Source organism: Scyliorhinus canicula, chromosome 7 (assembly GCF_902713615.1).
Source record: "Scyliorhinus canicula chromosome 7, sScyCan1.1, whole genome shotgun sequence".
Classification (NCBI taxonomy): domain Eukaryota; kingdom Metazoa; phylum Chordata; class Chondrichthyes; order Carcharhiniformes; family Scyliorhinidae; genus Scyliorhinus; species Scyliorhinus canicula.
In genome coordinates, this window is record NC_052152.1 from 187,225,339 (window position 1) to 187,250,071 (window position 24,733).

The following is a 24,733-nucleotide window of genomic DNA, read 5'->3' on the forward strand; positions in this document are numbered from 1 at the left end:
GTTAAGAGAAAATCACATTGCCATGGGTCTGGAGTCACATGTAGGCCAGACCGGGTAAGGATGGCAGATTTTGGGAAGCACGGTGGCGCAGTGGGTGAGCCTTGTTGCCTCACGGCACCGAGGTCCCAGGTTCGATCCCGGCTCTGGGTCACTGTCCGTGTGGAGTTTGCACATTCTCCCCATGTTTACGTGGGTTTCGCCCCCACAACCCAAAGGTGTGCAGACTAGATGGATTGGCCACGCTAAATTGCCCCTTAATTGGAAAAAAAAAATAATTGGATACTCTAAATTTATTTTTAAAAAGTGGGCCTTCAAGGAAGCTCATAGAATAGAGGCAGAGATATCAGAGGTATCGTTAATAGCTATAAAATCCTGACAGAAAGTTAAGAAAGGCATCATCTGAGAGCATATGTGTATTAAATCAGCAGGGTGAACGTGATTCAGCCATGCCACAAAGTAATAAATCCATTGTCAGAGGAGCATGATCAGAAACAATTATGGCGTTGAATGAACAAGAGAGGACAGCCGCAAGAGGTTTATTATTTAATTTAAAATAATCAATAAGTGTGTGTGTATGATGAACAGAGAAGAAGAAGTGGTACTCCTCTGCTAGTTGGTGTGAAGAAATGCCATGTGTCTGAGACTATACTCCTGAAGGAATGATTTAATAATCTCAGCAGATTTCAAAGGTGTGCTGGTTTTAGTGGAGGATCGGGCCAGGGTAGGATTCAGCCAGTAATTATAGTCACCCCCTAAAATAAGTAAATGTCAGCCCATACCTGGCAAGGGATGATAAAAATGAGTGAAGTAAAATGTCACTGTCCCAATTAGGGGTATCTCCATCAGCAAGAATTAAAGGAGCATTATATATCCTGCCTGTAACGATAACGTATCGGCCATTTGCGCCAGTCATAACATTTGAAACTACGAACGGTAAGGGCTTGTATATTGAAATTTCTCCCCCCCCCCCCCCCCCGTTGCTTTGCTGTGAGGAGTTGCATGATAAAGTTAACCCGCCCACTCTTTGCAAAGACTAAAGTGATCTGAGGCTCTGTGAGGTGGGATTTCTGGAGGAAAACAACTTGTGCACCCAAGTGTTGAAGATGCTGTAAGACTCTGTTATGCTTGACAGGCTGATTCAACCCTTTAACATTCCAGCTAGCATTCCTCAGCATGTCCCCCAGACTGTTGTGACGTTTTAGATTGAATCATATTTCTTTGGAAAAAACATGACTTCAGCTATTGTCAAGGGGGGAGGGGGGTAGAGGAGAAGAGTAGGGGGGGGGCGGGGAGTGCGTATTGTGGCAGTGATATGGCAAGTGCTAAGTGACGTAATGCTCAAACAGATTTTATAAAACAATAGAACACCAAACATGAGAAAACGAAAAGGAGAAACAATAGAAATATTAGGAACACATCCCCCACCCCTCAAAGCATCTCCTCAAACAAGATGCATGTAGTTTCAACTCTTAACCTCTACATGACACTCCTCACAAAATGTAGCTTATCTACTCAGTCCCTTCGTTAAGAGAGGTTGAGTGACATTAACAAATCAAACCGAGTAAGGCATACTAACAATGACCGGTCGGCACGGCGGCACAGTGGTTAACGCTGCTGCCTCGCAGCGCCAGGGATCCGGGTTCAATTCCGGCCTTGGATGACCCCATGTGTTAAGTTTGCATTTTCTCCCCATGTCTGCGTGGGTCCCGCCGGGTGCTCCGGTTTCCTCCCATAATCCAAAGATATGTAGGTTAGGTGGATTGGCTATGCTAAATTGCCCTTTAGTGTCCAAAACGGTCAGGTGGGGTTACTAGGTTATGGGAATAGGTCGGGTGCGGGCCTCGATGGGGAGATTCTTCGGCGGGTCGGAGCAGACCTCATGGGCCGAACAGCCTCCTTTTGCACTGTAAGGCCAAGCCTAATGAAAATTACGTGGTTGATGAACATTGCAATCGCAGATGGGTCTTCAAACAAGTAGTAGGCTCCATGTGATAGTGTGATTCTCAATCAGGTGGGGAAGTGGAGTTGCTTCACACTGCCAAAGGCAGCTTTTATTTTGGCTAGAGCAGCGGTGAAGTCTGGAAATATGGACAATTTCTTGCCCTGGTAGAGTAGGGGAACAGCTTTCCCGACTTGGCAGAGGATCTAGTTGTGAGTACGGTAGTGGTAAACCTGTAGATAAATCCTGGCCATCCTTGTATCTCACCCACAGTGACCTGTGTGGACAGTCCAATCCTCCAGCTTTAGCGTGTCTTATGTGTGACAAACTCCGTAGAGTGAGGGCCCTCCACCCCCTCATCCACACCAAATAGGCCTCTGCCGACCCTCCACAGCAGGTCACATGGGTCGCTCAGTAAAATTTGTTGTACCTGGGTAACTCTCAGACCCGAGCACTCTGGTCATGGGAGCTTTGCAAAGACAGTATGAATACAATTTTAGCAGAGGTTCCTTCATTACGTTTTCACAGGGTTTTCCTTTTGTAAATGACATTTCAAATTAATCTTAAAAGTAAGAAGAAATAGGGCAGCACGGTGGTGCAAGTGGTTAGCACAGTTGCCTCATGGCGCCAAGGTCCCAGGTTCGATCCCGGCTCTGGGTCACTGTCCGTGTGGAGTTTGCACGTTCTCCCCGTGTTTGCGTGGGTTTCGCCCCCACAACTCAAAAGATGTGCAGGGTAGATTGACTGGCCACACTAAATTGCTCCTTGATTGGAAAAAGTTAATTGGATACACTAAATTTATTTTAAAAAAGGGAAAAAAAGTAAGAAGAAACAAAGAACAAAGAAAAGTACAGCACAGGAACAGGCCCTTCGGCCCTCCACGCCTGTGCCGACCATGCTGCCCATCTAAACTAAAATCTTCTACACTTCCTGGGTCCGTATCCCTCTATTCGCATCCTATTCATGTATTTGTCAAGATGCACCTTAAATGTCACTATCGTCCCTGCTTCCACCGCCACCTCTGGCAGCGAGTTCCAGGCACCCACTACCCTCTGTGTAAAAAACTTGCCTTGTACATCTCCTGTAAACCTTGCCCCTCGTACCTTAAACCTATGCTCCCTAGTAATTGACCCCTTTACTCTGGGGAAAAAGCCTCTGATTATCCGTAACAGTAATGGAGGAGAGGTAGCAGGGTGGCACAGTGGTCAACACTGCTGCCTTACGTTGCCGAGAACCCGGATACGATCACTATCTGTGTGGAGTTTGCACATTCTCCCCATGTCTGCCTGGATCTCACCCCCACAACCCAAAGATGTACCGAAGGGTAGATGAATTGGCCACGCTAAATTGCCCCTTAATTGGAAAAAAAGAATTGGGTACTCTAAATTTACTTTTAGAAAGGAAATAAATATAACATTAATGGGAGAAATTAGGAGCATGCTGCTTAAGTTTCATATGTTGCAAGATGTATGCATGTTGCATCAAGTGTTAAATGGTAGTATACTAAGCATTCTAAAACAGAATTTTGTGTTGCTTGCAGTGACATTGAACACTGATTCCTTCTTAACAACCAAGACGCAAGTCACATAATTCTTAGATTCCTGACAAGCCTTCTCACTGATGCAGCTTATTGATTTTTTTTTTAGACCAAATTAGTTCAGCCTCCAAAGCAACACAGGATGAAATTCAGCATTTCAGGCCTCTGAACTGTTGAAGAATGCAGAGGCCGTCGATTCAACTGTGCACTCAATTAGTATGCAAGTCAAGTCCCAGTCTGGATCAAAAGTTTATCCAAGTCCCAGTTTATTTTATGGTATTGTGAGGCAGTTCCTCCTGTATGTGAGTCTTGCCTGTCCATAAATTTGTTTCAGTCTTGCATAGATGTTACTAATGGGCCTTAACTTTGCGGGACTTTAGGTTGGATTTGTTTTTTGAAGAATGTTGGAACATTTCAGCCATAAGTACCTGAGTTAAGCATTTTTATTTAGCTTGGTTACCTGATGAAGATTTCTCTCAGCTCCTCAAATGCCCCTTTGCTATCGCAGAGACACCTAACGCTGCAATGCTGTGAAATGTATGATGCTTGGCACTATTAGGACTGTGATGCACGCAGATGTTCAACCGGTTTACTTCCCTGGTCTTCTCGCCTCCCCGGGTCAGTTACTCTCACTGGGATATGCATCTTCGGTTGTGAAAAGTGCCATACCTAAGTGGCCACTGTACACGTGCGAACCTAGACATCATCACATCCAAATTCCGCAACATCCTGATTTGACACCACATCTGCCTGTCCCCCGTAAATGGTATAGTCCCAGATGACCATAGGCTGCTTTCCCCTTTGAAGAGGAGAGCTGACTGGTGTGGTTTAATCAGACGGCAGCCACACCTCAGGCGAGGGGGCAGGTTTGAGGAGGCGGGGCCTTCATGAATAACCTCAGCCGGTACAGGAATTGAACCGGTGCTGCTGGTTTTGCTCTGCATCACAAACCAGCTGTCTAGCCAACTGAGCTAAACCGGCCCCCTGTCCCCAGGATTGGTCGATTGAAAGAGGTTAATTGACTTGTTTAGCTCCAGCCTCATCCGCCCTCCCCCCCCCCCCCCCCCCCCCTCACCCCCAACAACCTCCCTAACGCACTACATCCCTTTTCTTACCCTAATTCTTTCCTCTCTCAATGGCTCAGTGAAATTGAGTCATTGGCAGGGGGTAATTAATGTAATACATTTGATTGAGAGCTGTGCATGGTTCCATTTTAAAAATATTGATAGTGGGGACCTGTGTGCGGATTGCAATTTGCACAACAAAATTAGCTCTCAAATCGATCAGGGGTAAGTTTGACTTGGGGCGTACGAGTACCAGCGTGCAGTAGTTTTCATGTATTTCCCATCCTCACATGTGAATCACTGATTGGCAGGATTCTATGTGTGACGCGCAAAGCTTCACGCATTAAAACTTTGGCGCATTCTGGGGGCGATATTGACAAAAAGGGCCGCGGGGTGCAAAAGTCTGGTTTCCTAGCGCCACTGCTGACACCTCTATCAGTGGTTGGCATGGATGCAATGAAGCCTCAAAGCAACAGGCTTTGTATCACTCAATAACTTTTGTGGTTTGGCAAAATTCAAAAAACTTTTAATTTGTGTAAATATTCAGTGAGTGCCCACAGGGATGTTTTTTTCATGTACAATCTCATGAATTTCAGTGTTTAGTTAGAACCTTCTGTGCATATTCTATTTTGTGGTGGCTCTTAGTTACAGGTTCTGTTTTCTGTTGCCGAAACCCCCAGATATCCCAAGGTTAGTTTATTTCGCAGTCAGAAAAGGTCAAGAATGGGGCAGCATGGAGGCGCAGTGGGTTAGCACTGCGGCCTTACAGCGCCGAGGTCCCAGGTTCGATCCTGGCTCTGGGCCACTGTCCGTGTGGAGTTTGCACATTCTCTCATTGTTTGCATGGGTTTCGCCCCCACAACCCAAAAATGTGCAGGGTAGGTGGATTGGCCACGCTACATTGCCCCCTAATTGGAAAAAAAATTGGGTGCTCTAAAATTTAGAAAAAAAAAAAGAAAAGGCCAAGAATTACAATTGTACAGCGCAGAACAAGGCCATTCAGCCCATCGTGTTGCTGTCAATTATTTGTCGGAGTGATCCAGATCTCTTTCTGATTTCTCCCCCGGGAATTCTGGCTTGCTCCACTTCAAATGTTTCATCCAATTTTCCCTTAAAAGCGAAAACTATGTCCGTCGCAGCCATTTCTTTTGGCAAATGATTCCTTGTTGTGGCAGCTTTGAGAAAATCGGTTTCTTCTAACCTCTCTCCAGACACAAAAATCCATGTTGCGTTCATACCCAGTTCACTGTCATCAGTTATTTGCGGAGAGAGATTTAAAATGAATTCAGTTTTTCTGTGCAGTCATTTGCATTGCCCTCTAGACATATTCATTGAGCATCCTTCCCTCCCATTAGCCGGTTGCACTGCCAGTATGGTAGCAAGCCATACCAACCTGGAAGAGCCCTGGTTCTGTACCTGGACTATGCTGAGACAACTGACCTACAGTTGGGTCTGGGCGAGAAAACAAATCATCCAGGTTCTAACTCCTGATTACTGTCTATGCTGGAGGTATAGATGAGTGGGTGTCTGATGAGTACATGGACAGGATCAGCTCTGAAGACCTCCATGGTGAAATAGTTTTGTTAGTGTACACTTTCTATGCTCACTCATAAGGAGTGCTCGTTACTGTTAAGGTGTTGGGCATTGTTAGTTCGGTCTTATTAAGCTCTTTACAGCCTTAGGCAGTTTGATTGCAAGTATTCATTCACAAAACCTCTATTCATGATACAGCTCTGTCTAACATTGCACTGACCTCCAGGTGCGGGTCATGTGTTCTCTTACATCATTGTGTGGGTGGTACTGTACACAGTCCTACACACTGGCAGCACGGTAGCACAGTGGTTATCACTATTGTTTCACAGCTCCAGGGTCCCAGGTTTGATTCCTGGCTTGTGTCACTGTCTGTGTGGAGTCTGCACGTTCACCCCATGTCTGCGTGTGTTTCCTCCGGGTGCTCCAGTTTCCTCCCACAGTCCAAAGATGTGCAGGTTAGGTGGATTGGCCACACTGAATTGCCCCTTAGAGGGCAGCTCGGTGGCGCAGTGGTTAGCACTGCTGCCTCACAGCGCCGAGATCCCAAGTTCCATACCAGCTCGGTCACCGTGTGGAGTTCGCACATTCTCCCCATGTTTGCGTAGGTTTCACTCCCACAACCCCAAAGATGTGCAGGGTAGGTGGATGGACGATGCTAAATTGCCCCTTAATTGGGAAGAGATGAAGTGGGTAGTCTTTTTTTAAAATAAATTTAGAGTAGCCAATTCATTTTTTCCAATTATGCGGCAATTTAGCGTGGCCAATCCACCTACCCTGCACATCTTTGGGTTGTGGGGGTGAAACCCACGCTAACACAGGCAGAATGTGCAAACTCCACACGGACAGTGACCCAGAGCCGGGATCGAACCTAGGACTTCGGCGCCGTGAGGTAGCAATGCTAACCACTGTGCCACCATGCTGCCCCAAGTGGGTACTCTAAATTTACTTTTTTTTAAATTATCTTTAGTGTCCAAAAAATGTTAGGTGGGGTTACTGGGTTACTGGGATGGGGTGGAGATGTGTGTTTAAGTAAGGTGCTCTTTCCAAGGGCTGGGGCATACTTGATGGGCCAAATGGCCTCCTTCTGCAGTGTAGTTTCTATGATTCAATGATTATCTCTACATGTGCCAGACCCTGATACTATCCGTCTCCTGTCTCCCCACCCAAATCTTTATCTAATGTATTTACAAGTTACCCCAGTTTACCTTATGTATTTACATCATTATTACTACCCCTCTATTTCCCCCAGGACTCTTGAGTTCATGGTTTAGGTGGCGGGAGGCCTTGTAAACCTTCCATACCTTGTTCTTACTATTGTTGGAGGAGTGGAAACTCTGTCACTGCAGGTAAACGTTGTTGAATCGGAGGTTATTCTGGCATCTAGGTGTCTTTTCAACCTCTTTTCCTGTTCCTTGGCTTTGAATCTCACTTTGTCGATTCCCCAGTTGCAGCGATGGATGCTGGTTGATTTATCCTGCTCTTTATGGGGCGGTTGAACTCTGGGCTTATCTCTATAGTTTAAAAAATATATATTTCTTCCTGCATTCCGCCATGATGCATGCTAGGATGAAAGATGTCTCTTCCTGTTATGAGGGTGTGACTTGGTAGTAAGCTCACCTTGGTGTTTGGCCGCGTGTTGCCATCAATGAATGCATACTATTCAGTTGCTACATCATTTATGGCACAGGGGCTCCTGGCACCTGTAACAAACGTAGACACACCTGCTCTGCAAAGAGCGAAGACAATTCATTGCTGAAGTCCCAGTTGAGAGAATCTTTCTTGTTTGAGCTCTCAGGAATTTGCAGTTCTGTACCATTCACGACAGTGGTTGTCTTCACACCTTGTGCTGTTTTGAGGCGATTCAGGGTTACACAGACACTTCTGCTCAAAAGAGAAGACAAGTGGTTACAGGTGATGTACATCAGCTGGAAGATTTGTTTGCCAGCCAACCATGGTGGTTCCAGAACCATGGGCGGGATTCTCCGACCCCCCTGCCGGGTCGGAGAATCGTCCAGGGCCGGCGTCAATCCCGCCCCCACCGTGTCCCGAATTCTCCGCCACCCGAGATTCGGCGGGGGCGGGAATCGAGCCACGCCGGTCGGCGGACCTCCGCGGCGATTCTCCGGCCCGCGATGGGCCGAAGTCCCGCCGCTGACAAGCCTCTCCCGCCGGCATGGATTAAACCAACTACCTTACCGGCTGGATTGGTGGCACGGGCAGGCGCCGGGGTCCTGGGGGGGGGGGGGGGGGGGGGGCGTGGGGCGATCTGACCCCGGGGGGGTGCCCCGATCGATGGCCTGGCCTGCGATCGGGGCCCACCGATCGGCGGGTGGGCCTGTGCCGTGGGGGCACTCTTTGTCTTCCACCTTCGCCATGGTCTTCACCATGGCGGAGGCTGAAGAGACCCCCTCCACTGTGCATGTGCCGGTATGATGTCAGCAGCCGCTGACGCTCTGGCGCACGTGCGGACTTACGCCGGCCGGCAAAGTCCTTTCGGCCCCGGCTGGCGTGGCGCCAAAGGCTGTTCACACCAGCTGGCAGAGCGGGAACCACTCTGGAGTGGGCCTAGCCCCTCAATGTGAGGGCTTGGCCCGTAAAGGTGCGGAGACTTCCTCACCTTTGGGGTGGCTTGACGCCGGAGTGGTTCACGCCACTCCATCACGCCGGGAACCCCACCCCACCGGGTAGGCGAGAATCCCGGCCCATGTCTATGACTGGAAGTCTGATTTCTCTGTGCCCATAGTGTGATGTGTCTGTTGTTCATAGCCAGGGGGGCTCGGCCACGCTTCTTTGTCCAATAGGACCATAACACTGGCTTCCATGCCCAACTTAAAGTTTGTAAGATGCTATTGACCCAGATATCCGCTTTCCAGAATGTAAATCCAGAATCTTTCCCCTCTTGGTGTGCCCTCTTGGTGTGCTCTCTTGGTGTGCCCTCTTGGTGTGCCCTCTTGGTGTGCCCTCTTGGTGTGCCTTCTTGGTGTGCCCTCTTGGTGTGCCCTCTTGGTGTGCCCTCTTGGTGTGCCCTCTTGGTGTGCCTGCTTGGTGTGCCCTCTTGGTGTGCCCTCTTGGTGTGCCCTCTTGGTGTGCCTTCTTGACCTCGGGAATCCTCTTGGGATCTTCTGTGCATTTTGATTTTTTTGGCTTTGTGCAATTTCCTGAATCGGGAACTTTAAAATCCCAGAAAAGGCTGTCCTTTGATTAAATTGAAAACATTGGGCTGAAATCTCCAGGCATTGATCACACGGGTTGGGGCGCTTTGCTCCACATGGTGGCTCCACTGGTTGGTTCGAGTATTTCTTCCCTTAGCCTGGAGTGTCTCTGTTTCTGTGCTGCTTCACTAATTGGAGAGCGTAGTTTTCTTCGTAGCAGAGTATGCTTTCTTCCCTTAATATGGGTCCGTGCTGCAAACTGATTTCAGATTGCCTGACAATCTAGATGGCCTTCTTCGCTCTAGATGGAGAATCTTCCTTTGCTTGAAGTATGTCCGAAAGAGCATTGTCTGCCAACCCTACAACTATTCTACCTCTGGATTAGCTCAGATCTCCGGGCACTGGAAACTCAGCATTCAGACATTCTGTACCACTCAGTAACGAAGGAGTCAGCAGTTATTATATCATCGGCTATTGGGCCTACCGAATTAAGCAGTGTGTTAACTTGTTCAGTGTCTGTCTTTTTATCCAGACCTGAAGCAATCATGTATCTAAAGAGTCTCTTTCACTAAAGTTCACAATTTTGTGATTGATATAGACCTTGGATAAGTCCAAATTGATATAGAAGAGTGGATTTCTGATCCATGGTTGACATTTTAAAATTACAGGTTCAGCTTTAAACTTTATGGTGCCACCATACACTTCTTCACAAAGGGTTTTTGCACACTTGCTGGTTTTGGTGGGCTCTGCAGAAATGATGCTCACAATCTCAACATTTATATTTGTCAACAATGACTGACCGGGTCCAATAGTTAAAGTCTTCCCCGCTCAAAGATCAAAGAACAAAGAAAAGTACAGCACAGGAACAGGCCCGTCAGCCCTCCAAGCCTGTGCTGACCATGCGGCCCATTGAAACTAAAATCTTCCACACTTCCGGGATCCGTAACCCTCTAGTCCCATCCTATTCATGTATTTGTCAAGATGCCCCTTAAACGTCACTATCGTCCCTGCTTCCACCACCTCTAGAACAATGTTCTCAGCCCTTAGAAGCGTTGAATCCCAGCCTTTTCTGGGATCTTAAAGTTGCCTACTCAGTTTAGTATTTTTATTATTTTGTTTTTTTTTTAGTGCGCTTCAAGAGGAGGGGGGAAGAAGTGAAATGAAGCTTAAGCTTTTGGTTATATAATGCTCCAGGTCATTTTTTAAAAAGATCTGTGTAACTTCAAAGTGTTTCCCCCACCCCAAACCTCCAGACATAGAACATAGAACAGTACAGCACAGAACAGGCCCTTCAGCCCTCAATGTTGTGCCGAGCCATGATCACCCTACTCAAACCCACGTATCCACCCTATACCCGTAACCCAACAACATCCCCCTTAACCTTACTTTTATTAGGACACTACGGGCAATTTAGCATGGCCAATCCACCTAACCCGCACATCTTTGGACTGTGGGAGGAAACCGGAGCACCCGGAGGAAACCCACGCACACAGGGGGAGGACGTGCAGACTCCACACAGACAGTGACCCAGCCGGGAATCGAACCTGGGACCCTGGAGCTGTGAAGCATTTATGCTAACCACCATGCTACCCTGCGGAACAATGCGGAACCCTGCAGCTCCCTTCTCAAAGCTGATTGATATTCCCAGTGGACATTCTGAGATGTTGAGCACAGAGAAATAAGAAGGTTAGGCAACTTTGCTGGAGAATATTTGAAAGGAAGCCTTTCTCTCAGCCTTCGTTTCTCGAGGAAATAAAAATGATCCAACATCCATGGAATGACAACAGCTGCGAAAGCACTAAAAGAATGTTTGGAATCACAAACCTGGTGGGCAAAGAGCCTTGTGCTGTCACGAATTCTGGCTTAAGAATTGGATTCTGCAATAATCCCGGGAAAGCTATCAACAGGATGACATAAAATATGGCAGCAGACCGATTCAGTCTGTAGTGATCTTTACACTGAAACCAATTTAATTCTCTTGAGAACAGCTTCTTTATTAAGTATATGCCAGCTTGAAAATGCTGCTTTAAAAGCAAAGCATTGTTCACCATAACAATGAATTACCCAATTCCATGACGTCTCCTTATAAACCTCATATTCTTTAATGAGCAATTTAGTGATGGGACATGCTCTGTCTGAGTTAGAGATGAGGAATCACAGCTGGGGCATTGGGTGGGGGGGCGAGGGGGATATAATTTATTCTTATTATTTGGGGAACTGCTCACCACCACCTTCTCAGAGGCAGTTAGGGGTGGGCAGGGGCAGAACGGCGGCACAATGGTTAGCACTGCTGCCTCACGGATCCTGGTTCGATCCCAGCCCTGGGTCACCGTCCATGTGGAGTTTTCGCATTCTCCCTGTGTCTGCGTGGGTCTCACCTGCACAACCCAAAAAGATGTGCAGGGTAGGTGGATTGGCCACACTAAATTGCCCCTTAATTGGAAAAAAAGAATTGGGCACTCTAAATTTAAAAATAGGGGGGATGGGCAATAAATGCTGGCCAAGCCTTGAATGAATGGGGGGAAAACAATGTCCAATAATAATATTTATTAGTGTCACAAGTAGGCCTATTTTAACACTGCAATGAAGTTACTGTGAAAATCCCCCAATTCGCCACACTCAGGCAACTGTTCGGGTACACGGAGGGAGAATTCAGAATGTCCAATTCACCTGACAAGCACGTCTTTCGGGACTTGTGGGAGGAAACCGGAGCACCCAGAGGAAACCCACGCAGACAATGGGGAGAACGTGCAGACTCTGCACAGACAGTGACTCAAGCCAGGAATCGAACATGGGTGTCTGGCGCTGTGAAGCAACAGTGCTAACCACTGTGCTATCCTGCCACCCCGGTACTGTCCTTGCAGGAGGTTTCAGGCGATAAACAGAAAAAACTGTGCAGATAGTTAATCTGGAATTTGGATCAAGCAGGCACCTGCTGAAAATGATTCCAAAGTATAATTATAGTATTTAACCAGTTATATTCAGAAACAAAAGCGCTTTAATAAGCGTGTAGCCTCTTCCGTTCTTAAATTGTAATGTTAACCGGCATGAAATGCATTTCAGTGAGGCAGACAGGTGGATTATTGGGCAGCCTGTGCAAGGCTGAAGGTTTTATGTTCAAAACTAACTGGCAGGTAGTGCATGGGGTAGCTTGGGTACCTCATTACTGCGTGCAGGTAAATATTTCATTCGATAACAGCACATAGTAAGTCTGGGATCTCCACGTGAGGTATAGATGAGGAATTCATCATTTGGATGGGAGAAGAACTACAGCAAGTTGCAAATGATCAGGTGCAGCAAGAATACTAACAATAAAGAAAGACTTCTGTTGATCTCGATAAAATACGTCCGTGCACTCTGCATAACTTTGAAATGCAGTGAGTATTCTGCATAACAACAATGAAAGTTTGGAGGACGTGCAATAAATAAATAAGAGTTTCTTCGCAAATTGGCAGATTCCTTTATTCCTTAGCACGGCCAAACAGGAAGTTAAATTGCCCCAGGCCATCTGCTGTGTTGGTCCCTGGCGCTCAAGAGTGCTGGCTGTCTGCAGCTGGTGATGACAACTCAATGTACTCTCTGGATTTTTTTAAAAGAGCAGAATGGTAGCATTGTGGTTAGCACAATTACTTCACAGCTCCAGAGTCCCAGGTTCGATTCCCGGCTTGGGTCACTGTCTGTGCGGAGTCTGCATGTTCTCCCCGTGTCTGCGTGGGTTTCCTCCGGGTGCTTCAGTTTCCTCCCACAGTCCAAAGATGTGCAGGTTAGGTGGATTGGCCATGATAAATTGCCCTTCGTGTCCAGAATTGCCCTTAGTGTTGGGTGGGGTACTGGGTTATGGGGATAGGGTGGAGGTATGGGCTTGGGTAGGGTGCTCTTTCCAAGAGCCGGTGCAGACTCGATGGGCCGAATGGCCTCCTTCTGCACTGTAAATTCTATGAAATTCTTTATTACTAGGAATTCTCGAAGGCAACTAGCCTTCCTGGGACCTGTCAACTCACTATTGTGTAGGGATGGTATGACAACAGCACACACACTTAACCGTTCTTTCTGCGTGAGCACATGTTACCACTTTAAGGCATGAACATTAGGTCAGAATCCAGACTGGACGGCAAGGTGGCGCAGTGGTTAGCAGTGTTGCCTCATGGCACCAATGGCCCGGGTTCGATCCCGGCCCCAGGTCACTGACCGTGTGGCGTTTGCATATTCTCGCCGTGACAGCGTGGGTCTGCCCCCCCACAACCCAAAGATGTGCAAGGTAGGTGCATTGGCCACGTTAAATTGCTCCTTAATTGGAATTTGTTTTTTAAAAAGTTAAGGATACATGCAATCTACATTCACAAAGAATGGTTAAATGCTGGGTTAAATGCCCAGTCCATCTATTTTACAGTAAGAAGTCTTACAACACCAGGTTAAAGTCCAACAGGTGCAGCAGGGTAGCATGGTGGTTAGCATAAATGCTTCACAGCTCCAGAGTCCCAGGTTCGATTCCCGGCTGGGTCACTGTCTGTGTGGAGTCTGCACGTCCTCCCCCTGTGTGCGTGGGTTTCCTCCGGGTGCTCCGGTTTCCTCCCACAGTCCAAAGATGTGCGGGTTAGGTGGATTGGCCATGCTAAATTGCCCGTAGTGTCCTAATAAAAGTAAGATTAAGGGGGATGTTGTTGGGTTACGGGTATAGGGTGGATACGTGGGTTTGAGTAGGGTGATCATGGCTCGGCACAACATTGAGGGCCGAAGGGCCTGTTCTGTGCTGTACTGTTCTATGTTCTATGTTCTAGGTTTGTTTCAAACATGAGCTTTCGGAGCGCAGCTCCTTCTTCAGGTGACTGAACCTTCAGGTACCTCTCCAGTCACCTGAAGAAGGAGCTGCGCTCCGAAAGCTCGTGTTTGAAACAAACCTGTTGGACTTTAACCTGGTGTTGTAAGACTTCTTACTGTGCTCACCCCAGTCCAACGTCGGCATCTCCACATCACATCTATTTTATGTCTGGTTGTATTATCCACAACTACAGGAGAGTGGTTCTGTTAAGTCACTCTTCGAAGACCTCAGCTGCAATATAATATCAGCTGCACAAATGACCAGCCAGAAACCCATTGTGTATAAAATGGGAAAATCAAGTGTTTTTATCTGTTTCAGCTCAAATTGGTAACTACAATGACTTCAAACAGGTGTCTCAAGAGAATTAAGCAGGATGTGTAGGGTTATATAAAGCTCTTCTAAGCTTGTAGAGTAATATTCCACTTCCTTTTATCCAGGTGCTTATTGCCTCTCTGTCTCTGACTACGACAATGCAAAAGGACTGAATGTGAAACACTACAAAATTCGTAAACTGGATAAAGGTGGTTTCTACATTACCTCCCGAACACAGTTTGAAAACCTGCAGCAGCTGGTCCTCCACTATTCAAGTAAGTACTGCACAAATCAAGAACAGTAAGAAGTCTTGCAACACCAGGTTAAAGTCCAACAGGTTTGTTTCAAACACCAGCTTTCAGAGCACTGATCCTTCCTCAGGTGAAGCTCAAGCTCATTCACCTGAGGAAGGAGCAGTGCTCCGAAAGCTGGTGTTTGAAACAAACCTGTTGGACTTTAACCTGGTGTTGCCAGACTTCTTACTGTGCTCACCCCAGTCCAACGCCGGCATCTCCACACCACTAATAAAGAGATGGAGATGCCCTTCCATGCTACATTGCAATCCTGAATGGAGTGATTATTTTTAGTGTTAGAAATTTATTGCAGATGGCTGGTTAGCTCAGCTGGCGAGTCAAATAGTGTGTGGTTCAGGAATAACGGTAAGCAGCAGTCAAAATAGAATATTGCACCAGTCTGGTGCACCTCGGACTCTGGCACCACAGACTGTTGACACCAAAACAGTTCCTAATCCCTGCCTGTAGTAGGTTATTTTAATATTGGTGCTACATTGTAAAAAAAAAATCACTCTGGATTGCATCTTCAGATATGTTCAGTTTTCAATTCACAGTTTGCTAACAATTTAAAAATCAGTAAAGGGAAGTAAGAAATCATAATGCGGAAGTGAAACTCCCATGAAGCCCACCCTCCAGAATCGTGTTTCAAGATGTCGAAGTATGAAGTTACTGTGAAAAGCCCCTAGTCGCCACATTCCGGCGCCTGTCCAGATAAGCTGGTGCGGGAATTGAGCCCGCGCTGCTGGCCTTGTTCTGCATTACAAACCAGCTGTTTAGCCCAGTGAGCTAAACCAACCACAGTACATATGTAAACAAAATGAGCTGATCTGAGCCTTACCATCTACCCATCCTCTGAGAATATGGGCTGGCGTCAATCCCGCCCCCGCCGTGTCCCGAATTCTCTGCCCCCCGAGATTCGGCGTGGGCGGAAATCACGCTGCGCCGGTTGGCGGGCCCGCGATGAGCCGAAGTCCCGCCACTGACAGGCCTCTCCCGCCGCCGTGGTTTAAACCACCTACCTGACCGGTGGGATTGGCGGCGCGGGCGTGCTCCAGGGTCCTGGGGGGGGGGGGGGGGGCGCGTGCGGGGCGATCTGACCTCAGGGGGTGCCCCCACGGTGGCCTGGCCCGCGATCGGGGCCCACCGATCAGCGGGTGGGCCTGTGCCGTGGGGACACTCTTTCTTCCGCCTTCGCCATGGTCTTCACCATGCGCATGCACCGGTATAAAGTCAGCAGCCGCTGACGCTCCGGCACATGACTTACGCCGGCCGGCGAAGTCCTTTCGGCCCATGCTGGCATGGCGCCAAAGACCGGCGGAGTGGGAACCACTCCCCCGTGGGCCTAGCCCCTCAATGTGAGGGCATGGCCCCTAAAGGTGCGGAGAATTCCGCACCTTGGGGCAGCCCGACACCAGAGTGGTTCACGCCACTCCGACACGCCGGGACCCCCCGCCCCGCCGGGTAGGGGAGAATCCCGGCCATGGATGGAATTGAATGCTCTCCCCATGGTGAGTTTGGGGGGGGGGGCATTTAATTGGTGAGGAGGGTAACCGATGGGCTATCGTTGGTTTCCCACCACTACTCCGATTAATGCCCACTTAAGAGCCTCATTTTTCCGCTGCAGGGGCTTCCCATGCGTAGGTGTGAGAAGCAAAGCTGCACGAGGTTGCTTGCACCGAGGGGGGGGGGGGGGGGTTTATTCAAATGCACTCAGTGGCAGATCGAGGGACCCAAAATCGGGAAGGATGTTTGCTGCTGAGAGCCCCCCCCCCCCGCCCCCCACCCCAGCCTTTGAAGACATTGACAGAGAAACGAACGCAAGATTTTCCATTTCCAAGAGCCACTGAGTGTGAAAGATAGAAGTGTGCATTGAATTGTGAACCTGCATATCTTTCACTGCAGAGATAAATGTGCTCTTTTTTAAACATAATGAGAACATTGCAGAAATTGTAAACAGAGCCTTTTGTTACATTCTTCTGGCAAGAGGTTTTGTTTCCTGAGTAAATATACTGGAAATTTGGTGGCATAGAGCATGGTGTACATCCAAACCTCCGCTCCTGCGCTGCCAACAGGTTAGACTCCCTGCTGTAATTACAAAGCCAGGAAATCCCCCCCTCCTGTGCATACATCTGTCACTGAAGGAACGTTGCTTTAAGAAAAAGAATGCCATGGCAGCTTATCTCTCATTTCAAACACTTGCATTTCCCAACAATTAAACCTTTAGGAGGGCATCGTTTCCTGCCCCTGCATGGGTCATGTGGGATCATCTGTGTGCAGGTGGATAGAAGAGAGCCCCTTGCCACCCGAGTTTCCTCTACCCACCACATTACTTAGTGCAATTATGCCCTGGCGCAAGAGCAGGAAATCTGCCCTGGTTTCCTTACCTTGTAAGAATACTTTACTTTTTGTTATGCTAAAGGAAGGTTGACTAAGCTATAAAATGGAGTTGGTGGTATGCAGTCCATGATGCCTGGTAATCTAGCCCACGTAGCCCAGGAGTAAATGTTCTGACTTAACATTCCAGGCACTGAGCATTCAGTGACGGGAAACTTAATTGGGAACTCTGGTGCTGAGGGTAGCAGGCCCGATTCGCCTGATTTTGCCAATCCGTGTGAATTTATCTCCGGTACTTTTTGTGTCAGATTGTAAATTGATTTTATGGAAGCTAACAAATGAACATAATTTTGGACGCAATGACTTCCTGGCCTGAATTCCCGCTTTGAGCCCCTGCCTGCAGAGAGCACTAAATCGGAAAAATCATGCCCATATTTCTTTCTTGGAGTTTTGTTCCATTTGAATTTCATGGGCCTTCAGGGTTTGGAGGTCCAGTTGCATTGGGAGATAGACCTTGCCATAGTATTTTTGGCTCTATCAGTCGCCGCAGTTTGATATATATGGAAATCAATGGCAACAGTAATTTTAAATTTTACACGTGGTCTGTGAAATCTCTCCATAAAATCCGAAACGGCCCACAGAGTTGAAAAGCTTGGCCACACTGATGGGAGACGGGCTGGATTAGCAAAACATGTGCTGGGCCAAGTGCCTTGAAGGCTAATCAGATGTTTACGCCAGATTATGATCTTTCTTTGCAGAGCATGCTGATGGCTTGTGTCATCGGTTGACAACCGTTTGTCCGACTGTGAGACCACAGACACAGGGATTAGCTAAAGATGCTTGGGAGATCCCACGGGAATCCTTGAGATTGGAAGTGAGGCTTGGACAGGGTTGCTTTGGAGAGGTGTGGATGGGTAAGTGAACAGACATTCTGTCTAATAATAGAGATGGTGTATGTAATTATCGCTGTGAAGATTCTGCTGATGGGGAAATATAAACAACAATTCAACTTCATTGTTGTCTCAGTCACAGATTTTAATTAAATCACTTTGGAATATTATAATGCCAATATCTATCTGCTTTACTTCTGTTTTTGTGGTTCGATGCTTCAATTTCTGAATTTAGCGTATCTTCACATGCACACCTTGTCCCTTTTGGGAAATAATGGGGAATTGGCAGAAGAATTCCCGAACTGATTATCAGCCCATTGAACCGTGTTGTGGGGCCTCGTAGTGGTTAGCACTGCTGTCTCAAGGCACCGAGGTCCCAGGTTCGATCCTGGGCCTGGGTCAATGTCCATATGGAGTTTTCACATTCTCCCCGTGTTTGCATGTGTCTCACCCCCACAACCCAAGGATCGGCCATGCTAAATTTCCCCTTAATTGGAAAAATGAATTGGGTACTCTTAAAAATCATGTTGTGAACGCTCCTTCTATGACCAACATGTCCCGGGGTTGGACTTGATCTTGGAACCTCTGATCCAGAGGGACATGTGCCACAAGACAATCTGATATTGCAATGCTGTTACATCTCTGGGGACCTTTGGGTCAGAGTGTAACATAAGTTTAATGCCTGCACATTTTATAGAGCTTTTCATATTCCCAGTGGGAATTATGCTCCATCTCAGACTTTACTTTTTATTTGTGCTGACTGAGTTGATGTAAAAAGTTATTTGCAAATGCTGGACATTTAAAAAGACAACAGGAGCATACAGGGAAATGTACTTCGGGCCTATTAGTGTTGGAGAGAAAAGGCAAGTTTCAACAGTGGTTTCCAGTTATGATGAATCTACACCCAAAATTCTTACCTGTTCTCACCAGTTCCAAATAATGACTGTGCTGTAGTGTATTTCCAAAACTTTCATTTTTCCCATTTCATCTTCATCAGCCGTTTTTATGCCAGAAGATTTTACTTTTCCTAATTTGACAGGACCTGGTAAATCTTTGGTTTATTTATACATTATCAGGAATAGTTTCTTTTGTGCCCTCACTTGGTATTCAGATTCAGAAAAACATGAAATCTTCTACAATACAGAAGCACAATACTACAGATGCTGGACATCTGAAGTAAAAACAGAAAATGCTGGAAAAACCCATCAGGTCAGGTAGCATCTGTGGAAAGAGAACAGAGTTAACGCTTCAAGTCCAAATTACTCTTTTTTTTTGGGGGGGGATCTTTTTTGTCCAAATTACTCTTTTTTTTGGGGGGGGGGGGGCACGGTGCCACAGGGACCCGGGTTGAATTCCGGCCTCTGGTGACTGTCTGTGTGGAGTTTGCACATTCTCCCCGTGTCTGCGTGGGTTTTCTCTGGGTTCTCCGATTTCCTCCCACAGTCCAAAGATGTGCAGGTTAGGTGGATTGGCCATGCTAAATTGCCCCTTAGTGTCCAAAAGGTTAGGTGGGTTACTGGGACAGAATCGGGGAGTGAGCCAAGGTAGGGTACACTTTCCAAGGGTTGTTGCAGACTTGATGGGCCGAATGGCCTCCTTCTGCACTGTAGAGATTCTATGATGTGATGCCTTCATTTCAGATTGGGTTGTCAGTGTTACAGAGTGAGCTAAAAATGTGCATCACATTGTGCAAGAACATTGCACCTTTATAAGAGATTCCAATATCTATAAAGCTTTGTAGTATTAAGGGTGCTTGCTTAATAAATGGATGGCTCTGAGTTGGTGCCCTATAATTGCTTGATAATCAAGTTTTCTTTTGCTTAGGCAAGAACAGAGAATGCTGGAAAAACTCAGCAGGTCTGGCAACATCTGTAAGGAGAAAAAACAGAGTTAACATTTCGAGTCCTTTGGCTCTTCATCAGAACGGAAGGGAGGGAGAATGTGTTAGATATTAAAGTGTAGCTATGAGAGGTTGCAACAAAAAGTAGCAACTTTTAAGAACAAAAGACAGATGACCATGAAAGGGAGGGGATTGCATTGAGGCACTACATGTGTGGGAAATTTAAAACATTTTAAAGATTTTGCTTAGTTTTCACTAGACCACTAAGTGGAGGGCTGTCAGACTTCATTGAAGAGAGGATATCATTGAAAAAGTATAGTGACTGAATATGAAATTCCAATTTAAACACATGGCCTGGGTGTGTGCGATTTTCAGCCCGCCATCGCCATCGGATAGAACAGCGATGCGGGCAGAGAATCGGGAGAGAATCGCGTGTCTCAATTTTTCTCCGCCACTTGCCAGCAATGTCACAAAGGGCATTAACCTCATTTAAATAGATTATTGTAGTAGATGTGCAGAGTAGGTGGATTGGCCAAGGTAAATTGTTTCTTCATTGGAAAAAAGAGAATTGGGTACTCTAAATTTAGGGGGGGGGGGGAGAGAGAGAGAGAGAATACCGGAGATACCTCCATGGTGGGGGCGTGGGAGTCTCCTGATGATTGTCCTGTGGTGGCGGAGGGAGGCAGCTCCGATACCGCCGTGGGGGTGAAAGAGTTAAACTTCAGTTCTGATTGGGATGCCCTTTAAAGATCTCTGTGAAACCGAGTGCGGACTCCATCAGGCCCTGCCCCACCATGTGCTGACTCTTATCTACCCCCGCCCCACCAGAGTGATGGTGTGAACCACGTCCACTCATTCTTCTTTCCTCAGAGAGGCTCAAGATCTGGGGAGAAAACTGTTCTGTGCAATGGGAGAGCTACACGCCGGATTGTAATCTGAGCCTGACACTTTTGGAAAAAATATGGAATGACTCCATGGGATTCTATGATTTGTGTTTACCGGTGGTTTGGGGATCGCAAACTCTGAATCTGTCCATTCAATGTTAATGGCCTGCTCATGGTCATTCACTCAGTCACTTAGAATGGTTGAAGTGAAGTCTCCGGACTGCCTACACCACTCATCATGCAAGAAGTCCTTGTGATTGGCAAAGACAGGAGATGCTGTGCAATACTGCATAGTTTTAGGTGCAAGGAGATAGGAGACTAAGGGTTAGAGGTGAATAAAGAGCACAAAATATGAGTCGATGTTCGGTCTGTGCCAACCCTTCACACATGCTCTGCCATGCTCTAGGAACCTGGAACGGAACAACAAAAGTCGCAATTAAGACTTTAAAACCTGGTACGATGTCGCCAGAAGCTTTCCTGCAAGAGGCCCAGATCATGAAAAAGCTACGGCATGACAAACTGGTCCAGCTGTATGCGGTCGTCTCCGAAGAACCGATCTACATTGTTACCGAGTACATGAGCAAAGGTAACTATATATCAAACTGGATGGGATGTTGATCAGTAAATGTTAAACACTGGTGCATTTGGCATCAGTGGAATAAGACCGAGCCTCTTTAAAAAACCATTGTAAAACCTGAAGTAAATATGGAGTCTGAGACTAAAATGTTAAATTGCTCCATCGGATTGGAATAATGTTGTATGTATTTCGATGAAAAATCAAGCTTTTGCTTATATAGAAACCCACTGGAAAATGGACATGGTTATCTAGACTTTGGTGCATTTTGAAATGATGCTTCTTGGTAGTGACTAATTGGCCAGGATTATGTTTATCATTTTGCTGTAAGGTATTTTTTTCATATGAATTCCACATAGGACGAACAATGTGATTGACTCATAAATGTCCTCAGGGATGGGCAATAAATATTGGCCCAGCCAGTGACACCTACCGCCTGTGAACAAATTAAAATTTTAAAAAACTTATGGATGGGGTTCATCTGCTTCTATGTAGTTGCATTGTTGTTGTATCATCTTTGTGTTCCTGGCACTGTGTTTCACTCATGTGGAGGCCAGAGTAAAGTAATCTTTTCTGATTCACTCAGGCTGGCAGCTGAGAAAAGTTTGGCTGAAGGTCTTTAAAATTTAAATTGTGTTTTCCTTGTCATCTGCCTTAGCGAATCCAGCAATTTAACTAAGGATTTGGGATTGGCTGCGTGAGAGTAGCCCACAAGCATCAGCGAGGTTGGAACATTATGGAGGGGTCCCCAGTGTTCTTTTCAAACTCTGCACCCCATTTTTTGGTCTTGCGTTGGGCTTGAAACCCAGACATCGCAGTGAGGAGCAAAGGCATTGGAGGAATGGTGCCAGAGACTCTCTGTGGATCAATTTTAATTTGATAACGGGGAAGAAGGGGGGACAACAAAATATTTTTGGCACTGAGAGACCTTTTGCATTCTCCAAATTGGCAAGCTGCTTCTTTTGTAGAGCCTGTACAAATATTATATCTGAATGTGTTTCTGATAATTATGCCAAAGGTTTGGGAAGGATTCTATAATTAAACAACAAGCTATAAAAACCCAGGTTTTACAGACTGCCCGAGAGGGAAATCTAAGACATGAATCAAAATCAATAAAAAACAATTTGATCACTTCAGTCCAAGAAGCAAGATTAATTTCTTGCCATCCTCATTGTCCACGTCCTCTTAATTGGTGATCATCAGCAGTCATAATCTACTTAATGGTATGTTACGGTTGTCTGTTTCTGACAGGCAGAACTCAAAGCTAGCAGAAAATAAACTTGCTGGTTTAACGAAGGTCAGTAGTTGCGATCCATGGTGGTGCTTGTGCCTCATTAAGTCCAATGCAAAGCAACTTTAATTTTTATTTGTTGAACATATATGTGAAATATTTCTGTATAGAAGTATTTTTGCTGACCTCGGTTGATTTGAAGAACATAATAATTGATTGCAAAAAGAGAGCTTGTGTATTATTGATGCTGGGTCACATGTTGTGGTGAACGGTTCAGAGTAGATTATGACTGCTGATGATCACCAATTAAGAGGACGTGGACAATGAGGATGGCAAGAAATTAATCTTGCTTCTTGGACTGAAGTGATCAAATTGTCTTTTATTGATTTTGATTCATGTCTTAGGTTTCCCTCTCGGGTAGTCTGTAAAACCTGGGTTTTTATAGCTTGTTATATAATTATAGAATCCCTACAGTGCAGAAGGAGGCCTTTCGGCCCATCGAGTATGCATTGACCCTCTGAACAAGCACTCCACCCAAGCCTGCTCCCACTGTCCTATCCCAATAACCCCTTAACCTTTTAAAAAAAATTTAGAGTACCCAATTATTTTTTCCAATTAAGGGGCAATTTAGCGTGGCCAATCCACCTAACCTGCACATCTTTTGGGCTGTGGGGACGAAACCCACGCAGACACAGGGAGAATGTGCAAACTCCACACAGACAGTGACCCAGGGCCGGGATTCGAACCAGGATCCTCAGCGCCGTAGGCAGCAATGCTAACCACTGTGCCACCGTGCTGCCCCATAACCCCTTAACCTAACCTACACATCTTAGGGCAGCACAACGGCACAGTGGTTAGCACTGCTGCCTCACGGTGCCGAGGTCCCAGGTTCGATCCCTACTCCGGGTCACTGTCCGTGTGGAGTTTGCACATTCTCCCCGTGTCTGCGTGGGTCTCACCCCCACGACCCAAAGATGGGCAGGGTAGGTGGATTGGTCAGGCGAAATTGCCTCTTAATTTGAAAAAAGATGAATTGGGTACTCTAAATTTATATAAAAATAACCTAACCTATGCATCTTTTGGACACTAAAGGGAAATTGATCAAGGCCAATCCACCTAATCTGCACGTGTTTGGACTGTGGGAGGAAACCGGAGCAGCCGGAGGAAACACACGCAGACACTGGGAGACTCCACGCAGTTACCCAAGGCTGGAATTGAACTTGGGTCCCTGGCCCTGTGAGGCAACAGTGCTAACCACTGTGCCAACTTTATCAAATTAAACTGGATTTCATATTGATTCAGATTTAAGAAACGCCATGGTTTTACTTTCAGTTTTGAACACGTTAAGTTGTCTATTACTGATCAGCTAAGATATATAGCAGAACTTGCATAGTTAGGCCTGGACTTTTGCTCCTAAGGCAGGTGTGGTGAACTGGGATATCCCCCCCCCCCCCCCCCCCACTGCCACACACTGAAAGCAGCAAGAGAAGGTGGGGCAAAATTTGCATTTATGTATCTCTGCTCATAGCCGAGTCAAAGAATGCGCTCATGCCATGCTGCCGGTTTCCATGCCGACACTTCTGCCGCTGTCTCCTGGAATATGCTGGCCAGAGTTGACGGCCCTACCTGGGTTCTGGGTTCAAATCCAGCCCAGGCTGACAGAATGGAAGTCTTTTTATTCTGGTTTCTGCAAAGGCTTAATGTGAATGCTAATTAGCATCACATTTTTGAGAGGCCAAGATGTTTGGTGCGGGGAATAGAAAAGCATGTTGCAATGGGGCTCTTGAGGTCGAGGGCTGAAGCATATCTGATAGAAAAGTGGAGTGAAACCTGACTCTGCATCTCGATGTATTACTGAGCCTGTCCTGGGAATGCTCGACAGTGACACCCCTCTGAGTATTAAATAAAAATCTACTTTGTTGCCCTATAACATGCTTTTGTCAGTCACAGAGATACAGGATTAGAACATAATATCATCGAAAGTAATTGAGTTGGAGCCGAAGGTTTTACTGCTTTCTTATCTTTTGAATGGTCTGCTATTACAGGAAGTTTATTGGATTTCCTTAAAGGTGAGATGGGAAAATATTTGCGGCTTCCACAGCTGGTTGATATGGCTGCTCAGGTTAGTGCTAACTTATTACAAATAAAACAAAATGCATGATTTCTGAGAGTCCTATAGGTCCTCTTGTTTTTTTTAATGCATAATATTATCACTAGCACGATGCTCTATTGATAAGCATCTCCTAAAATAAACCACAGTGCTTTGGGATCAATCCACCCGTAATGACATCCACCCTGCACATCTGAAAACAGCTGGAGTGCATCTTGGCT

At 46.5% G+C, this 24,733-nt stretch overlaps 1 protein-coding gene across 3 annotated transcripts in view; it reads left to right on the plus strand.

The window, feature by feature from the left end:
• Window positions 1-24,733, plus strand: part of LOC119969619 (proto-oncogene tyrosine-protein kinase Src-like) — a 195,677-nt gene that overhangs the window by 160,020 nt on the left and 10,924 nt on the right. For all 3 annotated transcript variants that reach the window (XM_038803493.1, XM_038803491.1, XM_038803494.1), the window contains 4 exons: window positions 14,482-14,631; window positions 17,742-17,897; window positions 21,004-21,183; window positions 24,448-24,524. In XM_038803493.1, coding sequence (XP_038659421.1) covers window positions 14,482-14,631; window positions 17,742-17,897; window positions 21,004-21,183; window positions 24,448-24,524 — 563 coding nt within the window. The remainder of the gene's footprint in view (window positions 1-14,481; window positions 14,632-17,741; window positions 17,898-21,003; window positions 21,184-24,447; window positions 24,525-24,733) is intronic.